At 39.1% G+C, this 25,141-nt stretch overlaps 1 protein-coding gene across 3 annotated transcripts in view; it reads right to left on the bottom strand.

Moving 5' to 3' along the window:
- POU6F2 (POU class 6 homeobox 2) overlaps positions 1-25,141 on the bottom strand; it is a 317,088-nt gene that overhangs the window by 4,074 nt on the left and 287,873 nt on the right. For all 3 annotated transcript variants that reach the window (XM_089531272.1, XM_089531270.1, XM_089531273.1), the window contains 3 exons: positions 9,805-10,011; positions 4,543-4,711; positions 2,589-2,757 (listed from right to left, as the gene is read on the bottom strand). In XM_089531272.1, coding sequence (XP_089387398.1) covers positions 2,589-2,757; positions 4,543-4,711; positions 9,805-10,011 — 545 coding nt within the window. The remainder of the gene's footprint in view (positions 1-2,588; positions 2,758-4,542; positions 4,712-9,804; positions 10,012-25,141) is intronic.

The raw sequence follows: 25,141 nt of genomic DNA on the forward strand, positions 1-25,141 counted from the left end.
TACATCCTTTGCATGACCCATCTCCCATGTCACCATGGTGTTTATCACACTATACTCTTATAGTGCTACTATTCCACTTTAACTGCTCTAGCTGCCTCCTGTTGCATTCTGGAATTGGCAGAGAACTTCTCTACCTGAGAATTCTAAATACCCCTCCTTAAAACTGCCAATACCAGAATGCAATGCAACAGGAGGCAGCTAGAGCAGTTAAAGTGGAATAGTAGCACTACAAGAGTATAGTGTGATAAACACCATCTCCCTTGATTTCTAAGCAACAGGATCCCATGTACTCTAAGGTGGCAGCATGGGGTGGGAAATCCACTTTCTCTCATCCTGTTGCAAAACTGCTGAACCCCATGAAGGGCTAGCCAAGCTGCACTCTCTCATTGTTTAATGAGGAAGTAAATCCTATCACTGACATCTTGCCTTGTTCCAAATGCAGGGAGTCAACAAATATAGGTTGAATATTCCTTATCCAGAATTCATCTGAAATACTCCAAAATTGTCCACAGGGGTGGCTGAGATAGCAACACCTTTGCTTTCTGATAGTTCAGAGTACAAACACTTTGTTTCATGCACAAAAGTATTTAAAATATTATGTATAAAATCCCTTCAGGCTATCTGTATAAAGTGTATATAAAATATAAGTAAATTTCATTTTTAGATTTGGGTCCCCTCTCCAAATATCTCATTATGTATGTGCAAATATACATACAAAAAACCAGAAAAATTCTGAAATCCCAAACACTTCGGGTCACAAGTATTTCAGATGAGGGAGACTCAACCTGTACACCTATAGCAAATACACTGTTTTTGCCCTATATTACTTAACTGATCCAAATTTTGTGACATGGCGAAGTATTATGCAATTTGACTCATTTATTAATATCCATCTTTATAATATCATAGCTGCATTTTTCATGCAATGTCATGTGACTGACTATCTTTCTTCAATGTGGAATTGATTTGAGCCATATTATCTGTTCATGTATTTATGTGTAATTGATGAAATTGAGCATCATAAAAATCCTTGAGGGATTTGCTGTGGACTTCAGAAGGATATGGGTAGCAATTTACATCAGTGACATCTGCCCGTTAAACAAAACAAAATCCCATGAAAAGATTAAACCAAACCACTAATTCTAACTGTATTTATTTATAGCATTGTGTTTTGGTGGAGTGCAAAAATATCACATACTAACGGTTTTTGGTCTTTTGTGTTATTGTTTGTTTTTTTAAAAATAAACTGCCTGATTGTTTAGGTTCATTTTACCAATTGGTAACTAAAATAAAACAAAATTAGAGTTAAACGGTGCCATTGGGGTGGGGGGATCATATCCATAACATTTGTGTGGCTTGTTAGTGTTTGGCCTTTTGTAGGCAATGTTTGCTGTAAGGATATACAAGTCTTGCAACACATTTCACAGCAGTGGTATCCTTGTATAGACTGAATAAAGGTTATTTTCTACAGGGAGGTATCTTATAAGAAAAAACAGTAGGGGAGGCCATAGAAGTGAGAGGATCCTATGGAGCTTTTTGTATTTAACAACAATCAATGGGTTTTATGGAAAATCATTGAGCAAAATGTGAGCTGCAAGCTCACTACCCCATACTGATGTTATTTATAACCTTAGTCTTAAACTGCAGGAAAAGTACACTTCCGTTCTATGGGGAATACATTAAAAGTATAAAAAGCAGATAAAAAGACAGAGCATTTCATGGATCACCAAGAACAAAATCCACTTAAATGAGCTTAGAGTTGGTTTTCTGGCTTTTGCTGATGGAGGAGGACTACAAGGCATTGCCCAAGAGGAAAAAGCTGTTACCTAAGTGTGTTTGTTACCTCATGCATAAACATGGGATTAGTGTAACACACATACATGAAGACATAGGGGCTTCACTTTCAAGACCTTTAACTCTATCAAGACTATTTTATTTTCATTATTTTGTTATGCTCAGAGCACAGTTTCTCTCTCTCTCTCTCTCTGAATACCTGTTCTTAAAAAAAATACTTGCGAGAGATACACGATTAAAAGTCTGCGAACACTGCCATTGATAAGGCATTCATGCACGCGTGCGCACGCACACACACACACACACTTCCCCCGTCTCTTCAGCATTGCCCAAGAAAATCATCATTAACATCTTAGATGTGAAGTGCAAGCTATGGTAGTACAGGCTTAAACCTAGCAGGGAGGCATCCATGAAATATTTGTTCACTAACCCCATCTGTAGAAAATGGCACAGTATGAAGAGGGTCAGCTGGTGCTTATGCAGCAGCAGCGGGGTCTCCAGCTCCAGTATTGCATTAAGTCTCAAGGCCAGGAACGTATTTATTGTTCCTCACTTGTTACAAAAAGGAAAGTGGGCAGGGGAGGGGCAGCGAGGGAGTGATGAAAGTTATTTTAAGGACAGGTGATGAAATATATTTTATCTGTTCAATAACAACAGCAATCACTCGTCTGTGTCTTCCATACAAAACAGCTCTTTTCTATGGACATGCGATTAAAGACAGCAAACAGTAATAACAAACCCTAAGAGAACAAGAAGAGAGAAACAAAAGGAACATTTACTGTGTCTCTTGTTACCTGCAGATGGCAGATTGACTGTAGGCTGGACCTTCTGTGGCACTTAGAGCTTGACCAACTTGTGTCTGGGTAAGACCAAGGGACAGGCGTCGGATTTTAAAAGCTTTGGCAAATTCTCGGATTTCCTCAAGGTTCACCCCATCCACCTCACCGGAGGCTGTCTGGGGATCTGGGGGAAAATAGAAAGCAATTCAAATATTTCACACTATACAGAATGAAAATAATTTAATTATTTCCTCAATGAACTACAGTATAACCGCTTTTATCCATATGTCTTTGGAAAGCAATTAAATATTTCAAACTGAGTTCCCAACTGAGAGTTGAAAGAGGGTTATGGGAAGAAAGAAGAGAAAGCCAAATGGATGTCTAGATTTAGTTCTTACATTTACAGCTAACCCTCTTTTTGTTCTGTCTGAAGCTGAAGATCGTATTTAAGACGTTTCCATCATGTTCTTTTAACAGGATTCCACTTACAGACTGGAGTCCTGCATCACTGCAAACAGTGGCCAATGAGAGTGCTGAGCATTCTCAAGTTCAACCATCCTCTGGTAAAGCTGACATGTGTTTTATTTTCTCTTTGGTCGCTTGGATGATAATACTCTTGATGCCACAAGAATAAATTGGCCTTCTCCCTCTGTTTCTGTGCACTGGCACCGCTTTTGTCCACAGAAGAGCACAAAATAAAAACTGTGCTCCAGCGCAAAGCTCTTTTGGTGCTGGAAACATGGTCAATTTAGGACTTATCAAGGGAAATGACACAACAGCTGGAGAATGGTATCTCCTCTTCCTTTCAGCAACTGATCCCTTGCTAAATGAAAGCATTCTCCAAGCTGGTGGAGACAGCATGGGACTGGGATGGTGGAAGATTTCAAAGGATTGTTCAATTCTGCGTGTAGCGAAGCCATTCCCTCGGCATGATGTCGCTATTGTTTTCCATCTCATTCCCAAGCCTTTCTGATGTGAAATGTTTTAACACAATAATCCACCCATGTCTCTAAATGCAGGTTATTAGAGGTCCACACCTGACTACGCTGGTAATGTGTGGGACAATATATTATAATGTCTGATGTCTGTTAACTGTTGAGAGTTCAGTATTGTCATAGAGCTACTGCAGTAAAATTCCCATTTAACAGCATTATGCAAAACATCTTACTCAGATTAGAATTTCCTATAAATCCTCCTAACGCAGTAGCAAAGGCTTTAAATCAAGTAGCATTTTTTTTAAATCAAGGGGAACTAGGATAGAGCTAGAATTCTAACCCTGAAGGAAATTCTTCTTGCTTTCCTTCTCCATGGAAGGACTATTGAAGATTTTACAAAAACCTGTGCATCCCTTTCAAACTGTTCCTACTACATTTTTATTCCAGTCTTACTATTAGGAGTTCAGACAAATGATTCTGAGCTATTTCTCTTCCAGTGATTATATCAGTCCAGATCTGTTTGACTTTAGCTTCTTCTGAACTGCTTTCGGGGTGACCATTCTCTAAGTCGGACAGAGGGGATGCTTGGGCTTCCATACTTTGCTGGACTGTAGCTCCCAGTAGTCTTCACCACTAGCTAAACTGTCTAGAGAGGAGCAATAGATGCCCACCTCTGTTCTTACTATTGCTGCTGCTGCTGCTACTACTACCAAAACAACTGCCTTCACCACACATTTACTGACTTGTAATATATGCTACTGCAGATCACATGGAGATAATTTTGAAGCATTATTGTAGCATATATTTTAATAATTTTATTTTGAAATTTATTTCTAGCTGTCTTGGCAAGAAGGCAGATTATAGGTATTTAGGTAAATGAATAAAAGCAGGAAAAGAAACCAGGCCTGGGCATTTTCTACTATTTAGCAGTTAATGGAGCTTTGATTTTTCCACTTAGCAATAGGAGGGAAGAAGGTTTGGAGACAATGGCTAAGAGAAAGAGGGTAGAATAAGGTAGAGAGGACTATACTTACTGCTAACTAACTGGCCAACACTCAGAGCGGAAGATGAAGAGGAGGAGGAGGAAGAGGAAGAAGCCTGACGCACAGGACTCTGAGACATAGATGCCTGACTGTGAGCCAAATGTAGGAGATTGGACTGTGATGCTGCTTGTCCCACTTGTGTCTGAGATGGCTGATGGAGCTAAATGCAAAACAAACACAACTTCAGGAAAGAAAGAAGTAATAAGATGTCATCATTGTGCTGTATGTTGCATTTAACACAATGCATAGGAAATGGTGGAATTATTTTTATTTTAAAAAGAGCCCTCAGAAGGGCTACCAAATCAGCAGCAAACAATTCTAAATCACAGTAAATAAATAAGCAGTAACACACACACACACACACACAGAGAGAGAGAGAGAGAGAGAGAGAGAGAGAGAGGAAACTAATTCAGTAGCAAAATATCAGGTAAAACTGAAAGCAATGGAATCACCAAAAGTCAAAAACAATTGCCAGTGTAAACATGCTCCTTGGTTGCCTTCATTTCCCTCGGAATACATCTAATACAGAGACATGTTACACTGCTGAGCCACAGCTGATAGTTCTGCTACAGAGAAGACCCTCTTATCTTTCTTCACCCTCCACACAACGGCATTTGGGGAGGCGCTGAAAAACTTCTCTCCAGAGACTACAGTTTGCAAGCAGGTATACAAGTGTGTTATAGTGGTCTGAGTGCTGGACTAGGATGCTGGGAGACCAGTACAGTACTTTGAATCCACGCTTGACCATGGGTGACCTTGGGCAAGCCATATTCTCTTAGAGCAAAGAGCATACTCCCTTCTGAAAAATCCTGCCAAGAAAACCCTAGGATAGTGTTGCCTTAGGATTGCCAGAAGTCAGAAATGATAGAGGGCAATTTAAGCTGTTTCCCACTGTCCTCAACGTGATCTGTTTACAGGGCCAAATCCCCAGTTCAAGTGTGGACTGTCTTCATGACACAAGGTCAGTTCTACACTGAACCTGCATCATACCAGCCTTAAATCAGTTTAAGATAACTCATCTTTTGCCCTGGATTTTGCAAGAAAATCCAGAGTGCTCCATAGCAACGCTGGGCGGCTGTCTATACATACGTTCCACTGTGTTGCCTGGCACCACCTCTGCAGGCTCAGTGCCACTCTCCGAGTCACAATGAGGCATCCATCCATGTGATCAGTGCTGGGTGCCTCATTTCTAACCTCAGAGGGAGTGACTTTCACCAGCAATGGTGACAGTGGGCAACAGTGGGATACCTGGCATTGCTATGGACTCTGAGAACAGCCCAAGGTATTCAGGCCAGTGTAGACAAGACCTTGAACACACACAAAAAGAAATACAAGGAAAAAGATGACCCTGCAGACATCTTGTCATTTTCAAGTTTCTTCATGTACAGCAAAGTAATTTCATGGTGGATGGGATAAAAACATGAAGGGCAGCAAACTTTTGGTTCACTATTGCAGATAGTGGGGCCAAGCTACTCTGAACTGTTGAAAAAACAACAACCTGGAGTATCCTGTCCAGTGCTAACAAGGACTGAATTGTAGTGGTCAATGGTGAGAATCCAGGAAAGAAAGAAAGAACTGTAGCTTTTGAACTATGGTGCTGGTCCGTTACACACTGAAAAAAAAATCAATTTCCAGCTCTGCATATTTTATAGCCTGAGAAGCACTGGTCTAGAAGTTAACATTTGCAAGTGTCTAATATCCTAAAGGCACCAGATGCTGTCTGATTTTGGAAGCTAAGTAGGGACAGCCTTAGTTAAGCTTGGATGGGAGACCGCCAACCAATACCAGGTGCTGAAGGCTATATATTTCAGAGGAAGGATTGGCAAAACCACCTCTGAGTATTCCTTGCCTTTAAGAAAACCTGTCAAGATCAGAGTCTCTCACTTTCTCTGCCATCATGAATAGGGACCTACTTTGCTTGCTTTCAGTATATTACATTGTATTACTGCTGGATGATTGGTTGTATAGTTATAAGTGAATTGCCAAAGCTGTTGCCCACATTCCTTGGGTTGTTAATGAGCAGATGTGAGGAGAGAAGAGGCTGTGCTGAGGTCTGTCTTAGGAGAATGGATGGTACAGGGTTGGAGAGAGGGGTGACCCCGAGATAGCGGGAAAATGAGAGTATTTGGTTTAATGGGCAAACGGGGTGTCAGCCAGCTCAAAATTTGAATTACGATATGCTTTAATTATACTGTGTTAACATGGGCTTCTCAGTCCTGACAACATAGTGTATGGTCAACATCTTTAGCTTTTGAATAACGTTTTCTGTTTTAACCACTGACACTTGGATTTTTGAACTAAATCCTAACCTATGCATGAGAAAACCCTGGGAAATTCATGAGTTGCCATAAGTCAATAGGTGACTGGGGGAAACTTACACCCACAAACACATATACTACTTTCTTAGATGTTGATGTTACTTTCTTTCAGTAACCTTGCTACTATCTTATGGTGATGACAGACTGCTCATTGGCCTCAGAAGCCCTTTCCTTTCCTTTCCTTTCTTTTCCTTTTCTTTTTCCCTTTATAACTGGCCCCACAATTTAAAGATCTGCCACAGAAATTTCCCTCAAATTCACACATCTTTTAATAAGCACTGGGATTTCTAGGAAGTTTCTGCAATGGAAAGTTTAAAATAAAGAAAGTGGGTGAGGTGGCGACTGTTGCCATCACTAAAAGACAGTTGCAAAGCAAATATGTTTGTATATATTTTACATATTCTATGTATTAGATTCAGCTAAGCAATTGGTGTATTAGATTCAGCTAAGCAATTGGTGTATTAGATTCAGCTAAGCAATTGGTGATGGCTTTGTAGGGTCTGTTTGATGTCATTTAATATCCCACCTCTCTCCCAATACCAGAATACAAGTCAGCTCACAACATAATTACAAACAGATATAACTCAGGCACACCATAAAATATGATATCAGATACAGCAGATTATCATGTTAACACAACAACAAAATTAGAACCTATTTCCAAAGCAAACCACTGAACAAATAAAATAAATGTACAGCACATTAAAAGCCCTTTCCTCAGCACCTATTTTCAAAAGCTCGGAATAAAAAGGTATTTGCAGCATGGGGGAAATATAACAGGGTAGAGTGAGATGTGGGCAGACTGGCTTCCCATGGAAAGGAGTGCCACAACCTGGGAACAGTCATCAGAGGCCCATCTGTATTACACAATTATAGCACTATTATTCCACTTCAACTGTCATGGCAATATCCTAAGGAATCCTGGGATTTGTGCAATGGGTGCTCAGTATCCACAGGTTCAGTATCCATGGATATGAGCAACTGCAGGTTGAAATTAAGAAATATTTAATTTTTAAAAATCTGCAATGGCCAGGCTGAGAAGTGGTCCCAGGGCAATAGCAGAGGCTGCTGTGGCAAGACCTGGGCAAGCCGATGCTTTCCTCCGCAATGGAAGTCAATCCAAAGCCATAGTCAGAACTTAATTTTTCCCCCTCACTTTATTTCTCACCTTCACATCACAAAGCCACTGCCAGAATTTAAACCCCTGCCTCACTCAGTTTTCCACTTTTTCACAAGGAAACCTCTGCCAGAATTTAAACCCCTTTCTCACTAGTAAACCTCCTTGCTCCAATCCTTCTGCTGCCCTCCTTGAGCTGAATGGTGGCGAAGAAGTTTAAAACCAGGAAGACGCTTTGTGATGGGAAGGTTGAGAAGGTGGAAAACAGAGTCAGGAAAGGGTTTAAATTCTGGCAGAACCTTCATGATGGGAAGGTGGGAAAAGGTGCAAGAAGAATGCCTTTGTGGTGCACGGACCTTGTTGCCCAAGTAATCTTAACTGTTGAAAACTGACTTGAGCATCTGTGGTTTTTGATATTTGTGGGGGATTCTGGAAACAAACTGCTGTAGATACCAAAGATCCATTATAGTTTAGTGTAATTTATTCATTTAATTTATATGCTGCTTTTTTCCTGGAAAGGGATCCAAGGAGATTCACAGATACATAGAGATTTAAGGCTGAAAATTCTAAATGCCCCTCTCTGAAATGTAAACCCCAGGATTATATAGAATGTTGCCATTGCAGTTAAAGTGGACATAGCACTATAACTATATAGTGTGAATTGGCCCTTAGGTCTTCCCCTGTCTCCTTATCAGATGTTGCTGGAGGGATGGTGGACAAGCATCTTTGAAAACTTCTGTGGGAAGATGGGGTCCTTAAAATAACTGGGACCCAAAGCCTGTGGATTTCAAGAGCTTGGCTGGCACTAGAACAATCCAAATCAGAGGACTTATGATGGTTCTCAAAATGTAATGCAGTGCAAAGCTTTCAGCATTTCTCTTTGTAAACGCCTTAAGGCACTGGAATGGTCACACCTAGAAAAAGCATCCAGAGGCCCTTTCACATTAGTATTATAGCACAATGATTCAATGTTAACTGCCATGATTCCATTCAATGAAATCCTGAGATTTGTAGTTTAAGGAACAACATTTAGAATTCTCAGACAGAGAGTTCCAGTGCTTCACCAAACTAAAAACCCCAGAATTCTAGAGGATGTAGTCATGGCAGTTAAGTGGAACCATGACAGTGTAATTATGGATTGTGAAAGGGCCCCTGAGCTATGATGATATGTAGCTAGTACGTTCGGCTCATTCTGTTTCATGGCACAGTATCATATGATCATAGAATCACGGAAGAGACCACAAGGGCCATCCAGTCCAACCCCTTGCTATCCAGGAACTCACAATCAAAGTATGCCTGATAGATGGCCATCCAGCCTCTGTTTAAAGACCTCCAAAAAAGGAGACTTCACCACACTTCGAGGAAGTATGGTCCACTGTCGAAGAGCTCTTACTACCAGGAAGTTCCTCCCTTTTCCTTTAGCTTGCATCCATTGTTCCATATTGGAACAGTATAATGGATTAGATAGAGGGAGCAAATGGGAGCTGGAGATTTGAAAAAACCAGAAAGATAAAAGTCTTGCTCAATACTTTCTGGCTGGTTTAGTGGCTGGAGGCTTGATCCCTGAAGAGAAAAAAATGGCTTTGTGACTTCGCCCCAATATAAGATGAATAATGTCTGTATCTTGAATATTTCAAAAGCATATCTTATTTAAAGTGGAATATATTTTTTTAATGCTTAAAATTGTGAATGGAATATAAATTTTATTACTTAACATAGTGAATTGGTGGTGAATGAGGAGAAAGAACAACAACATCTAATAAAGATATTTCTACTATTTGTCAATTAATTTAGGAACTAAAATCTGTTACACATTACCTGCTGGCCTGGTTTAAGTGGCGAGAGTGTGATTCCCTGGGTGTTGATCACTGGCAAAATTTGGTTTCCAATGACAGTTGCAATGATTTGCCCCTGGGCATTGGTCAATAACTGTGGCGTGATTGGCTGCACTTGAAGGCCCTGAGCTCCTCCTGCTGCCTGATTGGATGGGACTGGATTAGGCATCAATGGAATCGTTCCAATAATCTAAGAGAAACAAAATGTGACATTTTATAGGTTACAATTTTTTTATTGTCAGATTGTGTGATCATAGAACATATGTGAGCATAGAACATTTCCTTTGACCCAAAGCACTTTAACTAATAAAAAACCTTGGATTCTGTAACCAGTATTTCTACCAGGCACAATATATGGTTTAAATTTGTAGACTGCAGTGGTATTTGAACGTATTTGGTGGAGCTCTGGGTTGCATAGACAGCTTGCCTACTGTTATGGATCTTCTGACCTTAGAAAATGTACTTTTTTGGATTACATCTCACAGGATCCCCAGCTAGCACAGACAGGGAATCCCAAAGCTCCCTTCTTCAGTGAAGGAATTTTCCAGGGAGCAAGGAAACACTTCAGCATAGTGAACCTTTATACTGAAGTTTACCTTTATACTGAATTTGCAAACAATTTAAAAAGATTTTCCTGTGTCTTTATTTTATAGTAGCTTCTTGAGGTAGACTATTTTGACTTGAAACCTGCCTTTCCTGTCATCTGCATATGATCTTGCATCAGCAATACAGAAATAAGGATGATTGGATATTATCTAAGACGCAGTTCATGATGCTATTGGACTGTTCCTGTAAACATTTTCAGTGTGAGTCCAAATTATGACTCACTACATTGTAAAAAATGTCTGAGAAAGATGTTGACCTAAGCCATGGATTTCCACAGTATGGAAATCTACATGCCCACATGAATATCTACTCCACATCAAAGAAAGAAAACAAGACAACTTCCGCTGACTTGACTATATACTATAAACAATAGTGTAGGCTGGTAAGCTCATACCACTATATGCAGAGAATTTCATACAATATAGTCTTCATATTGATGAGGAAGCTAATTATTTTTACTAATATGAAAAATACAGCATAATTTGTGAGTTATTTGTCCATCGAAGTCAAGAAGTGGGTGACATTTTACAAACAGGGAGTTAAAAAATGAGCTGTGTTTTTACAGATACAAATCCACTGCCATCCTCAGGTCATAAGCTAATAGTTGATACTTTCAGGATTCTGCAAGTTACAACTGTGCCAAGATTGAGCATCTTGGTGGAAACAAGGAATGTATGACTTCTACCCCATGTGTGTTGACTGAATATTGATATTATCCATTATATTGGTGGTAATCAGTTCTGGCATTCCTGGAGGGTTTTCCTTTTAGGTTTTTTCAACCTAACAACCTCCACTTGGGACCTTTGATGAAGCTGAAGTGAGAGCTTTCCAGATTTCAAATCATGCTTGTTCTCCCCACTCCCCTATTTACACTGTAAAGTATCCACAACTATGTCCAACAGCCTCTTTCTGGATACAGCCACACAGAATAAAATTTAGCTCAGGGCTTGGCACTCCTGAATTAAAGTTAACCACCCAGTCACATTAGGCATTCACTCTATTGTACTTAAAAGACTGTTTCCAGTATGAGTATTAATTTACTGTTGCCATTCTGTGGAAACTCCTTTTGTGGTTGAAGTTGTTGTCCTCAAGATAAGCACATTATGATCTTTACACTCTATCTGTGAATAATGCCATGTCAAAGTGCCTTTCTGGCAGCCACAACGGTAGTACATAACATCTGAATCAGTGGAAGTAACTGGAGTTTCTAGCCAGTCCACTGAAATATTATTATGCTCAAATTTGACTTAATACAGTTTCTGAACAATTCTCCATTGTTGAAAAAGCAAGACATTTACCTTTTAAAATCTCCTGCAGGAAAACAAAAATCTATGGCAACTTGTGCTGACATTTATGTAAGTATTTTGGAAAGATGAAGAGCGGAGATTACAGTTTGGCATTTGAAGGTATGGTCTGCTTGTTCAAAATTTAGCTTAGTGAACTAAGCTGTCTCCTTTAATATTTTGCACCCTGTAAAACTGAAAGAAGACTAAACTGTAAAGTGTGTACAGTATGAGCAATGGAAGCTGAAAATCAGAAGCAGCAAAAGCGAGTATGTCTTAGGGCTCTCAAAATCTTCGTGGCCTGCAGCCTCCATCAGTCCTAGCCAGAATAGCCAATGGAGACTATCAGACAGGGGAAAATTAGGGCATTAAAAAGGCTTTTTCCCAGGAAAGTTGAGCGATTGTGGCAGAGATTTTCACACATATTGTGATCTGAGAGGGTTTATCCCAGGAAGAATCAGGAATGCTCCAGCAAGAAACCATTCAAGGGGCAATACCACAAATGGTTTGTTGCTGGAGCATTCCTGGTTCTTCCTGGGAAAAGTCCTCTTAGATCATGACACCGTCTGAAAATCTTTGCTGCGGTATGGGACTTTCCTGGGAAAATGCCTTTTAATCCTGATTTTCCCTGTGTGATAGTCTCCAGTGATGAGAAGTACTGGAAAATGGAGTCCAACAGCATCTGGGGAGACCATGAACTGCCCACCCAATATACCGCGGGGAGGGGGGGAGTAAAGAAAGACTTATGAAGGTGTTCTGAGAACTTTATTATAGGGCAATGTATTAATTCTGAAAACTAACTTGCCAGCTAACTAACAAAGGGCCCATAAAGACAGGCCAAAATAAAGCTGCTTCGGGCCACTTTTGAGGTATGCTGTTTAAATGATGCATGCGTCCTAAGAGGCCAGAAGCCATGCCAAAGCTATGTTGCAGTCCTTAGGACTGGAGCATAGCTTTGGCGTGGTTTCCAGCCTCTTAGGATGCTTCAGCATTTAAACAGCATACCTCCAAAGTGATCCGAAGCAGCTTAATTTTGGCCTGTCTGTATGGGTCCTAAGATGTACTCTGAAGGCACTGAGGCACCAACATACTTAACAAGGTTAAAAGCCAGATCCTCCAGTTAGCTCTTGTGTTATTTCCTTGTAAGCAAGAAGTCAGAAAAAACAAAGGGTGGCTCCTTTTTTAAAACAACAACAATAAATCCTGATATATGAGCACAGTTATTAAATATTATGAGTGGAAAGTAGAATGCATTCAGCTGTGTTGAGGACATAATATTATTGCCTTTGTATATCCTGAGTTATACCCTGGGAGCTGGTGATGTATGTGAGGAAGGGGATTTTGGGAAGATATAAATATGACTGCCTTTTCACAGCTAATGTGGTCAGCTCTACCAGTTCAGAATGCAAATGATTAGGATTGTGTTAAGTAAAACCTGAAAGCCTTGGGGTCAGCTGTAGTGTACCTTTTCATCAGATATTGCCAAATTAGAAGAATTATCTTTCTTTTTACTCTGTCAGCAACCAGCTTTCAAAATAAATAAATATGGGCAGCTGTGTGTGTGCAGGAATCTTTGCTTCACATGTCACAAAGGACATGGCCTTGAAGTGTCACTTCTGGGCCTGTAACTTCAGCCAGCAAGACTCCAGTCCCCACAAGGCAAAAAACTGCTGTGCTAGTTTTATCAGTAATAGAAATGTTTGCATCCACATTTAAAATGCATTTCTTGGATTGCAGTCAGGCATTTCAAGAATGACATTGCTGAAGTGAACAGTTTGTAAGGTCAGAAGCCAGAAGACGGGCTCTTGTTCTGAAGTGTGTTGTTTTTACTATGAATGAGTTATAGTGTGCAGTCAAGGAGTGCAAGGAGGTGACTAAAGCTTTCACCCCAATTGGAAAATTTAAAAATGAAACATTATAACCATCTTCTTCCTCCAAAGTGCCCCGACAAAAAGAATTACTGTATATACTCGACTATAAGTTGACCTCATGTATAAGTTAAGGGCAGGTTTGGGAACCAAAATTATGGATTTTGATACGAGCCATGGATAGGTTGAGGGTAAAACCTAGGGGTAGACAACAAAGGATGTAAAGGAGGAAGCAAAGGAAAACAATGCCAAAGAATTCACAAAATTCAAACAGGAATAACTGTTTGCGATCACTCTAAAGGCCGGATGGATGAGAGAGTAGAAGGGGTCAGTGTTTACCCTCTTGCCTGTCACCAGTTTGGTTTATACTCCTTCGTTCCTTCCTTCCCTCCCTAAAATAAGAGTTAAAGTACAGTACTTACATTGACCCATGGATAAGTCAACTCAGGATTTTTTTTGGTGAAGTTTATAAACTAAAATTTGTAGACTTACACATAGGTATATACAGTACACTTCCATGAATAGCATAGATTTTAATCCAGCAATTCACTTATAAAATACTGCAAGGACTAATCCTACAGTTAAGCTATGGGTGAAAATTCTCTCTCTCTCTCCCTCTCTCTTTCCCCAAACCTATACAGACAAGAAATGTATTAGAGAGTAGGAAAATCCTTTTAACCTTTTTAGATACTCAGGAATACATTTTAGTCTTAGGGTGCATCCACACTGCAGAAATCATTCAGTTTGACAGCACTTTAACTGCCACGGCTCAGTGTTGTGGAATTCTGGGAACTGTGATTTATTATGGCACCGGAGCTCTCTTACATAGAATGCTAAATGTCTCACAAAACTACAATTCCCTGAATTCCAGAGCATTGAGCCACGGCAGTTAAAGTGGTGTCAAACTGCATTAATTCTGCAGTTCAGATACAGCTTCTGTCTCAATCTCTTTCACCTCCAAGTAGGGATTGGTGAAATATCTGTCCCTCAACCCAGGTCCTAAACCCTGAAAAAGTTACTTTTGGGGCCATGATAACTAGAAAACGCAGTCAGCATGGACAGCAGCTGCACTGCTCAGAAGAGTCCAAAAAACAAATTTGCCAAGTTGTATCTCAACCACTGCAGATAGAAAAGAAATAGTAAGAACTGCAGTAAGGTGTTGTCATGCTTCCCCAAAGTCTGTGAGTTGGAATATTAATTTGAAACTGTTGCTGTGGGATTAATATGTAAAATGGTGCTTTCGCTGGGGTTGCTCCAAGACTCTGGAGTCATTTGCAAGCCTACATTTATTAAGCTTTTAATTGTATTTTGATTGATGGGTTTTAACTGATCTGTTTCTATGTTTTAATTATAATTTTGTGTCATATCTGTACTTTGCTATTGTTACCGCCTCTAAACACTATGTTTAATAGAACAGTAGAATACAAATTCAATAGACAGATAGAAAGAAAGCAGTATTAAGGGCTTGCATTTAGATGGATATTCAGTGTTTTATTTCTTAATTCATTTGAGCACTTAAAAAAGAAAGAAGGAAATGTATTAGAGAGCTTAGGCTTAAAGTCTTTTGTCCTGAATATGGCAGCTTTTTATGGGAATGTACTTCACTTTATATGGAAGCATTGGCTGGATCATAGTGCCTTCCTTGAAATTTAATTCACTGGTTGTTTAAAGCCAAATATTTATGTCTGAAAGTTTTGGAGGTATAACAGAAGGAAATATTTTATTAATAGTAAAGTTGCCTTTGGGCTCTTATTTGTTCTTTCAATTATTCAGACATAGCTCAAAGTAAAGGCTCAGTTTTCTATCTTGTTATTCCCTAAACTCATTTCATAATGAAGCCTTGAGTCTAGGACCTTACCCTTTTCACTTAGCTACTCAAAAAGCACAGTTTGGAAGTGTAACGATTACAAACCTTGAAGACAGCATGGGAACAACAAAAAGAGAACCAACATGGATCTTGTCTTTTAAAGATCACAAAGAGCTTCCTAATCTTAAAAATAATTTAAAATCATTAAGACATTTCGCATGATATTGCTACATAGCTGTCACTGTTTGCAGACTGAAGCCATCAATATGAATAATGATATTCTACATTGGGAGATTTTAACACCTAAATTTCATTTCGATCTTGTAACAAGATAGCATCCAGTTAACAATAATGTTGGTATAGTAGCTGAATGACACTGCGCTGTGGAATATAAAGAGATTGACTTTCTTTCCCCTTTGCTTCTTTGGTTAGGACTATAACTATAAATCACAGTCCTGGCTTCCTTAAAATTCAAAATGTTTGTCTTATTTACTATGTTTATAGCAACATGCCATCAATATAGAGTCTTTGATATTTGTGCGTGTCTCTCTGTGTGTAAAAGCTAGAACCTGGGGGCTTTGTTTTGCATAATGAAAGCTTTCTGCCACTTGTTATACTATTAGCTTGAAGCCAATAGGACTCAACATGAATTATTGGCTTTATGAATTAAGTTGCTGTGTAAATCAGCAACCTTCTCCTTTATTATAAACATCAAATTTTGCTCTGCTGCTGTTCTGATATGCAAATAATAAATATGTTTTAAATAATCAGGGAAGTAACAAAGCTTTTTGTGTGGCAGAAGGTGTGAAATTGTTGCCTATCCTGATATGACAAGAGGCATTTTCTGTTGTACTGGTTTCAGGATTGGACTGCAATCTGAAGACCAGAGTTTGAATCCTTGCTCAGCCATGGAAAGCCACTGAATGACCTTGGGCAAGTCACACTCTCTCAGCCTCTCTCAGCAAAGGTAAATACCCTTCAAATAAATTGTGCTAAGAAAACGCTGTGATAGGTTCGCCTTAGGGTTGGCATAAGTTGGAAACAATGTGAAGGCACAGACAACAACAATTTTATGGAAGGTAAAAAACACATGAGTCTGGGGACATCTACTCTGTGGTTTTTCTTGCAAAATGCCCATGTTCAATTCTTGGCATTTCCAGGTAGGACTTCTCCCTGAAGTTGTAGAAAACTACCAGCAGTTAGTATGTACAATCTTGAATGAAAGGGACCAATTGTCTCACTAAGGCAAAAACCAAAAAGCACAGTTTTGTGTGAGTCAGTCTCAAATCTACATATGGATTGTTAACTATTGACAAGACTGTAGAGAAAATGAGGCTACTGAGAAACAGGAGGGATGTATTAGTATGTGTCTATTGCAAAATCTAGAACAAAATAGAATGCAACAAAAATAACCTGAAAACCTCGGAGGCAAATGTGGCCCATCATGGCCCAATGAAGATGGAACATGCTCAGTTGCCACAGAATGTTGACCATGAGTTGGAAATAAAAACCGGGTGGCTAGAGGGAGGGGATGGATAAAATGGCCCTTTTGGCTGAAACACTGAACAGGAATAATCCTATCAGGAAATGACAGTTCATTTTTGCTGCAGATCTCATGTGTGAAACTGTGTTACAGAAAGCCCATTGAGCCCCTTTTCCCCATAGAGAAAGTCTCTTTAAAGTCCTATATATGGACAGATGACTATCAGGATAAGGTTCGCTCCATGCAGTCCAAATTCCGGTGACCAGATAATATTCACTTCTATTGCTATTGCTGAAATTTGGCCCTATTCATAAAACCATCCAAATTGTCAGGGATTTGAATGAAGCATATTAACTGAATCTCAATTCATATCAAACCATAGTTTCTTACAAAACTTGGAACTGTTACTTGCTCAGCTTGGAAAACGATTCCTGAGTTAGGATGGAATTCTGTAACCATAGTCCAAGAAGTGTTACAATCTCTGATTTTGGTGTAATGTCTGAACTGGGCAGAGTATTATTTCAGGAAGAAAGTTGTGCTGTTACTTCCAAAAGAGCTTCATGATTTCATCATTCTCACAGTAAGTCAGACTCATAGTCTAATTTACATATACGTTTTCCCGTGTATGTATAGATTCGGAGGGAGTCATTCACCCATTTATGCAATATTATGCAGCTCCCAAAGCCAGAGAGAACCCAGTTTATTTCTTTGATTCAAATGTTGACATAAATTATTCAATATGTACAGTGATTATAAAAAAGCAAACAATACCTTACAGCAAATGTTAAGTAAATGTATTGAAGGCTATACCAAGATGGGGTACCTAAACTGGCAGAGTTACTCTCATTAAAAGAGATGATTTAAAGTTTGTGTAGAACTAAAAACCAGAAAGAGCCAGGTTGGCCTGGGGTGGGGAGGGGGAACAGATAAAAAGACATGTTATCAAATATGCATTTGTTTATCACAGTGAAGTTTTATGATTCAAAGCTGATTCATATATATTTTATGAAGAGAATATCCATTGTGGTAGCAAAATTAAATGTATTTTGAAACTTGTAGGTGACATTTATCTGTCTGCTCTATCAGAAAAAAAAGTTGTCATATTCCATCGAACATATATTACTTTTTCAATTTCCTGCCAGTAATGTTTCTTTAATGTTCTTTAAGGTGAGACTACAGGATTTCTCATTTCTCACAACAAAGACCATAACTCATTATAATGATGCTAATGAGAGTTGCCCATGAAAAGCTGTATCATCCTTTTCATAGGTGAACAATCTTTTATCCATGACTATCATAGCATTTTGTCTCACACATACACACATGCTTGTAAAAGGAAGCTTAAGGCATCCTTGCAAATGCTCTTCCCGTTCTTCTTCTGCGTCTCTCTTCAGATGTGCATCAGACCAAAAATGTAGGCACTGTTTCTGTGATGATTTAGGCTCCTTTGGAAGGCATATGTGATGAGATAACAGAGATAGCAAATCTATTGAAAGTGGTAATCTTTGATCTCTCTTTCTGATGTTGGCATCTTGTCTGCTTATTTACTTAAATTAAAAATGGAGAAACACTTTTTGCATGGCAGGCAGTATAATAGGTATGATTCTGGCAAAGCCAGACTCATGGATGCTTGTAGGCCTCCAGCACCATCAACCAAAAGGCATTTTCTGGCTACTCTGTTTCTTTCTCCATAACCTAACATGGAAAAGATAAGCAGAAGTTGTGGAAAAAATCAGGATAGGAGGACTACAAATGGAAGATGTTGTTGCCTAAACCCATCCTACACTTCTGTGAAAGAGGCAGAGCAATAGCATGATCAAGGCCTTATCTGGAAATTTCTATTGATTTCATTAGAGTTGCTTTCACACCTCAAAACTACAAAACAGTCTGACAAACCTATATCATCTTACACAAGTATCTGAAGGTTTCTGGACAGTGTCACAAACTGCATCTATCTGTATCCTATTTGATCACGCCTTACAATCATTTAACAGCTAATATACCTGTGGTTTGATTTTAACTTCTGCAGTATGTCTAAATAAGTGGATTTACAACCATGAAGGCCTGTGAAATCCATGAAAGCTCCACCCTCCCTCTTTTATTCTTTTATTTTTAACATTGAATTAGAGTGGATTAAAATGTGCCCAGAAGCAGAAGTAAGTTGAACATTCTTTTATTTAGAGTCATTCATCGTTCTGAAAAGGCCAACAAATACAGTTGACAGGAATATAATTATTGTTGAGATTATCAGACGCATACAGCTTCTTAATGAAAAATTAATTGGGGGTCCTAAGTAATTCCATGGGAACCCCTTATATTGACTTAAGCATTCTGTATGAAGGTTTATAGTTTCATGGAAAGGGCAACCATTTCCCCTCAACTTCAGCAGTGTAATGCGTTAACTGACACTTAACACCATAAAATAAAAATGAAATAACCTTAAGGATAACATTTTCTTCTGGTGTTTAATGAGACTCACTCTATTAACTTCAAAGAGCTTGACAATGTTTGCTTCCTCTTTAGTTGATCAATTTTTAATTCCTTGGTATTTGGGGTGCCATGACCCTGCTAAGTCTCCATTTGTCTATATAGAAAAATAACTTTTAAAGTTTTTTTTTACAACATGAATGAAGAATGGAAGAAATGTCCTCTTCTCTGAAAATCAATGTGTCCAAGCAGGGACATAGGGAGCCTGGCTGCCAAACATGCATGTTTTTCTTAATACCAAATAAATCACTGTACTTAGGAACATACTTGGTTGCAGCCTTGATGCATACACATACAGGACAGAAATGAATCCTGGAGTTACTTAGTATATCCAGACTATGCCACCTTGTGGATTGTCTCTGAAAGGGGTAAAGGGGGAGACATCTAAAGTAATGCAGGAGAAGAAAGTTGAAATTAATGCTATGATGGGATCCAATCAATAAGATGAAATCTCTGCAAGATGATTTCTATTTCTAATCCAGACCTGTTAGCATTATGTGGATTTACTTTCTCTGTTTTCCTATCACTTCTGTCTGTCTGTCCATCCACCCGCCCACCCATTCTGTTGATTAAGTCACATCGTAGCTTGATAAACATATCATGCCTCTAAAGCTATATTTAAACTTTTTTTGAAGTTGGCTGCAATGACCTATTTATACTTTTCTCCCTTCTTTGCTTCATATCTCTCTCTCTCTCTCTCTCTCTCTCTCTCTCTCCATATATATATATATATATATATATATATAATTTTTACATTTTCCCTGGTAACTGGCCTCTCTCATCTTTCACTAAACTGTCTCCCTGATGTCCTGATCACTCTCTGATCTATTTCTCTTTTCTTATCTCCTGGGTGGATGCTAATATGACACATCCAACCTCTAAAACAAACTATTTATTCTGAGAACTGGCGATGTCAGAGTATTTGATGCATCCAACATTAAAATTGATGTTTATTTGGATATTGGCTGCGTTGTGCCTGGATATATATATATATATATATATATATATATATATATATATCCTGGGAAGGGGGGGAGGGAGAGAGTTTGAGAGATCGCTATTTTTAATACATGCTACTGAAAGGAAATGGGAAGGTATGAGTTTTTTCTTCAATGAGGAAGAAATACTGAGTAAACGTACAGAGCTGTGGGCAGATCCAGCTGAACTGTTGGGGAGAGTGAAGTAGCAACTTCAGACAGAAAATGTGTGGTTCACAAAAGGTCATCCAAATGTTATTCAATTTTTTATTGCAGCATTTTTTACTTCTCAATAAGGGAAGAGGTGCTTATGAAAGTTTCTGCCTGAGGTGCCCAAATGACATAGCTAGCTTTGGGTGCCACTCACCTTGAATGGGTCAGGAGGGGTAGTCCCCTTTTTCAGTCTCTGTTTCAGGCAGCACAATTACTTGGGATACTACATGACTTGACAATCTAGCTGTATTCCCCAGCTTTTCATGTACTGAAGAGGAAGCACATGGGAAAACAGCTGCTGTGTTTGTGGCTCCTGACTGCCCCTGATATCGCCTCTAAATTCTGCCAATGAGTTCTTCAGAAAGGGGAGTAAGGGCTTGGATTTAGTATTCCTCTTTAGCAATATTTAGGGGTAACTCGGATACATATGCAAAAATGGGTCAAGTCCAGTATCTATCAATGTCGATAAATAATTTGTATTATAATAAATTAGATATGACATTTAAAAATGCCTGCTACGTAACGATCTAGCAGCCTAAATACCCTAAAGGCAACCAGATCCTGTCTGATCTTGGAAGCTAAGCAGGGTCAGGTAGGGTTAATAGGATTTTGTAATATTCAGCACAGGAGGACTACTTGTTGGTAAAGCATTTTGGCTTTGTGTAATTATTCAATGTTCAATTCCCAGCATCTCTAGCTATGGCTGGGAAAGGCTCCCACCTAAAACTCCTCCAGCCACTAGCAGTCCAAGGGCCTGAACAGACGAGCCAAATGAAACAGCTTCCGGCAGCTTTGAAGGGGAGCTATTTAAATGCCGCATGCCTCCAAAGTGGCCGTAAGCCACACCGAAGCCAAGTTCCAGTCTTTAGGATCGCAGAAAAAAGGAACCAGAATAGTCCGACTCCTGGTGCAATTGGTCGGCCCCTTCACCTGTGGCCCACCTTGGGAGCAGGCCATGTGGAGAGCAGGGTTCTGATCTGCTTTTGTCTAGAGTGGACGTGGACTGCTCTTTCATGCCCGTCTGTTCCACCACCAAATGAATAATGCTGACCTGACTTGAATATCATTTAGTTAGTTCACTTTTATCTATATCTACCTATAACCCAGTGATTCCCTTCCAGGTGCTTTGGATTTCAGCTCACAGAATCCCAGACCATTGACCAAGATAGGTGAGGCTTCTGGGAGCTGAAGTCAAAAACACCTGGAGGACCAGAGTTTGGGAATCCTTGCTGTAGCCTGATCCTTGGGAATTGGGTATAAAATCTGAAACAAATAAAAAGGCATGTGTGGACTTTAGTGTTGATATATCCTTGTATTTATCTTGCATTTCTTTTATTTCCCTTTTGTTAATTTAACCAGAAATAGTGTAGTTACATGTGACAGTTTACCAAGGAATAACTTACCAAGATAGGCCTATTTAGGGAATCCTGGTATTCTATAGTATATGTCCGTAACTATTTCTGTATAAAGAAAAATCCTGTTTTTGTTCTCAGATACTTTTAACTAGAGCCAAATTTTATCATAAAATCAGCCTCACCACTTACTATAATAATAATAATAATAATAATAATAATAATAATAAATTTTATTTATATACCACCCTGTAGCGAACCAATCCGGGCGGTTTACAACATTAAAATAACATACAGCATAAAAACAATATATTTCCCTCCCCCCTTAAAAAGTTATTAAACAACATATCTAATTACTAGATTAATGCTATAGATTATTAGGGGTTTGCATGTCCACTGTGGAAGTTACACTGTAAATCAACTAAATGTAAATTTAAATGTTACCACAGTAATGCTGCCACAGTAAAGGTTATCAACATTTGCTGTCAGATTTGGTCTGTTCAAAATCTGATCAATCAATAAGATTAACAAAATTATATCCATTTTTAAATCGTTGTTATCATCATCGTTGTGTATTTATATGTTTATTTTTGTTCTGCTCCAGCTAAAAGCAGAGCAGCATACAATAATCACAATTTGTAAAGCAATCCATGAAAATGGAAGTAAAACAAACCAGCCAGAATCAAGTCAAAACCTGATGGAGAATTCATTCATCCATGCTTTGATTGCTGGCAAATCTTCTTCTCCCCTTGAAGCTGTTGCCTTGTAAAATATATTTGGGAGGAATTACGAATAGGGATACAAATATACAATGTGTTTGGGATGAATAAGACTGGAATTATGTAGACTGATCTATGACAACAGGGAAAAGTCTGTTTGCTTTGTTTTGGAATATTGGAAGCATCATAGGCAGCCCTGCAGAGGATTCATTACAACAATTCAGCCTGGAGATAAATGAAGTTTAATGACTGATGCCAAGTCCATCTTCTGATGTAGCACGTGAAACTGATAAATGGAACTCTTAGAAACTCCTGTTGAGTGTCCATAGGAAATGACAAATCAAGGACAAACCAAAGCTATATACCCACACCTTCAAAGGAAGTACAACCCAGCCATGACATAGTTTTTTGTGGGTTTTTTGGGCGATGTGGCCATGTTCCAGAAAAGTTTCTTCCTGATGTTTCGCCAGCATCTGTGGCTGGCATCTTCAGAGAATGTTTGCCTGGAAAGGAATTGGGTATATATAATGGGTGACCTGGAAAGTCAGAAGTGAATTTGCATGTATATTGTTTTTGTTGCTAATGACAGGCCTCAGGGTGGAGGGTCTGCAAAAGAGGATTGATGTCTGCTTGATAATGCTCATTGTCTGCTGGGAGATTTCTCATTTGCATTTGTTGAGTCTTTGTCTTGCTATATTTCAGGACTGGTAGCCAAACCTTGTTTACTTTAAGGGTTTCCTCTTTCCTGTTGAAATTGTCCAGGTGTTTGTGGATTTCAATGGCTTCCCTGTGCATCCTGACATGTTAGTGGTTGGCATGGTCCAGAGCGTCAGTGTTTTCAAACAGTATTTTATGCCCAGGATGGTTTGTGGCATGTTCTGCTACTGCTGATTTTTCTGGCTGGCCTAGTCTGCAGTGTCTCTTGTGTTCCTTGATTCTTGTTTGCACATTGCGTTTGGTGGTCCCTATGTAGACTTGTCTGCGGCTGCATGGTATGCAGTAAACTCCTGCGGCCGTGAGAGGGTCTCTCTGGTCCTTGGCTGAGCGCAGCATTTGCTGGATTTTCTTCGTCGGTTTGTAAACCATTTGAAGGTTGTGTTTCCCCACCACTTTGTCTATTCTCTCTGTGACTCCTTCGATGTATGGTAAAAATGCCTTCCCTTTGGGTGGCTCCTTGTCTTCACTTCTCTTGGTGTTCCTGGGCCTGGAAGCCCTTCTGATGTCTGAGCGGGAATAACCATTGGCCTGTAGAGCCAGGTCCAGATATGACAGTTTGAACCATCTCAACTTAGATTGCAAATGATCTTGATAGTACCTTGTTGAGATTATAGTTCAGTTCATTAACTTTCATCCACTCCTGAATTGACTCCAAACACTGGTTTATCTTCCTGTGATCAGAGATAGGAATCCATATCATTTATGCATAAATGATATGCATTCCATTATGCAGATGTAAAACTGCATAAATACACTTCACACTGTTAATAACTGGGTTTTGGGGACTAGGTAAAGCTCATGTACTTAAATGGCATAGGATTTTCAGTTCAAGGAAGACCAATGATGTTACTATGGAGGTACATCAATGTGGGGAAAGTAAGGCCTCTGAACCCCACCTTTCTATTCCCTAAAGGCCCTTGACAGTGCTTTAAAGTGCTTGTTTCACTCAGCCAAAAAAAAAAATGGCCAACCTTTGGAGGGATTTCCCCCCAAAAAACCTATGCCTATGTCTTCTGGAACCACCCTGGCATTCTGTCCAAATCTACCTCCATTCTCCACCCTGCTTATAGTTACTATGTTCTTGTCTGTCTCAAGTCCAACATTGACATGAAGGAGGTTTAAACATGCTTTTTAAAATACCTTTTGAGTTAATCTGATTTCTTTCCTATAACACTATGATTACTAGTGACTCAGTCAAATGTAGTTTTTCTTTAATATAGATACTTTTTCATATAATATTCTTCATTCTTTTAATTTTCATACAGCTGTGGATTTTGAAAGTCATTTTGTCCTGCATTTTATTTTACCCTTCATGTTTCAAATGCATATGAAATGTATTGCATACGTTCAATGATATTTCCTTGAGTGATCACCACAGTTGAGAGACTGGGGTACATGAATGTTTTCCATATGTAAACTTATGTCTATTGTTCATTATTTCTTTTCCAAGAAGAAGCTTGTGAGTGTGATTATTGTTATTATTGAGAGTGAAGCCACAAGCATTTGTGCGATTGGAAGTGGTAGCAAGCCAAGGCTGAGGTGCTCACATGAAGTTTACAGTACACTCAAGTATCTATATTATATTCGGTTTAACCTTGGATTATGAATAATGTAAAGTCAAGCATGGGAGACAGAACAAGACAGAATTTATAGATTGGACTTAATGGGAGTAGGCATTGTTAAAATGCATTGAATGACAGTATTTACTACAATCTCCTGCTTTCTGAGGAGGAGTTGATTCACAGAGTTTAGTGCAGCAAACATCTATTCTCTCCATCCCCTGGAACTCTTCACCGAACAACACATTT

The sequence above is a fragment of the Sceloporus occidentalis genome, unplaced genomic scaffold (genome assembly GCF_023333645.1).
Source record: "Sceloporus occidentalis isolate IW3139 unplaced genomic scaffold, rSceOcc1.0.p SCAF_7, whole genome shotgun sequence".
Classification (NCBI taxonomy): domain Eukaryota; kingdom Metazoa; phylum Chordata; class Lepidosauria; order Squamata; family Phrynosomatidae; genus Sceloporus; species Sceloporus occidentalis.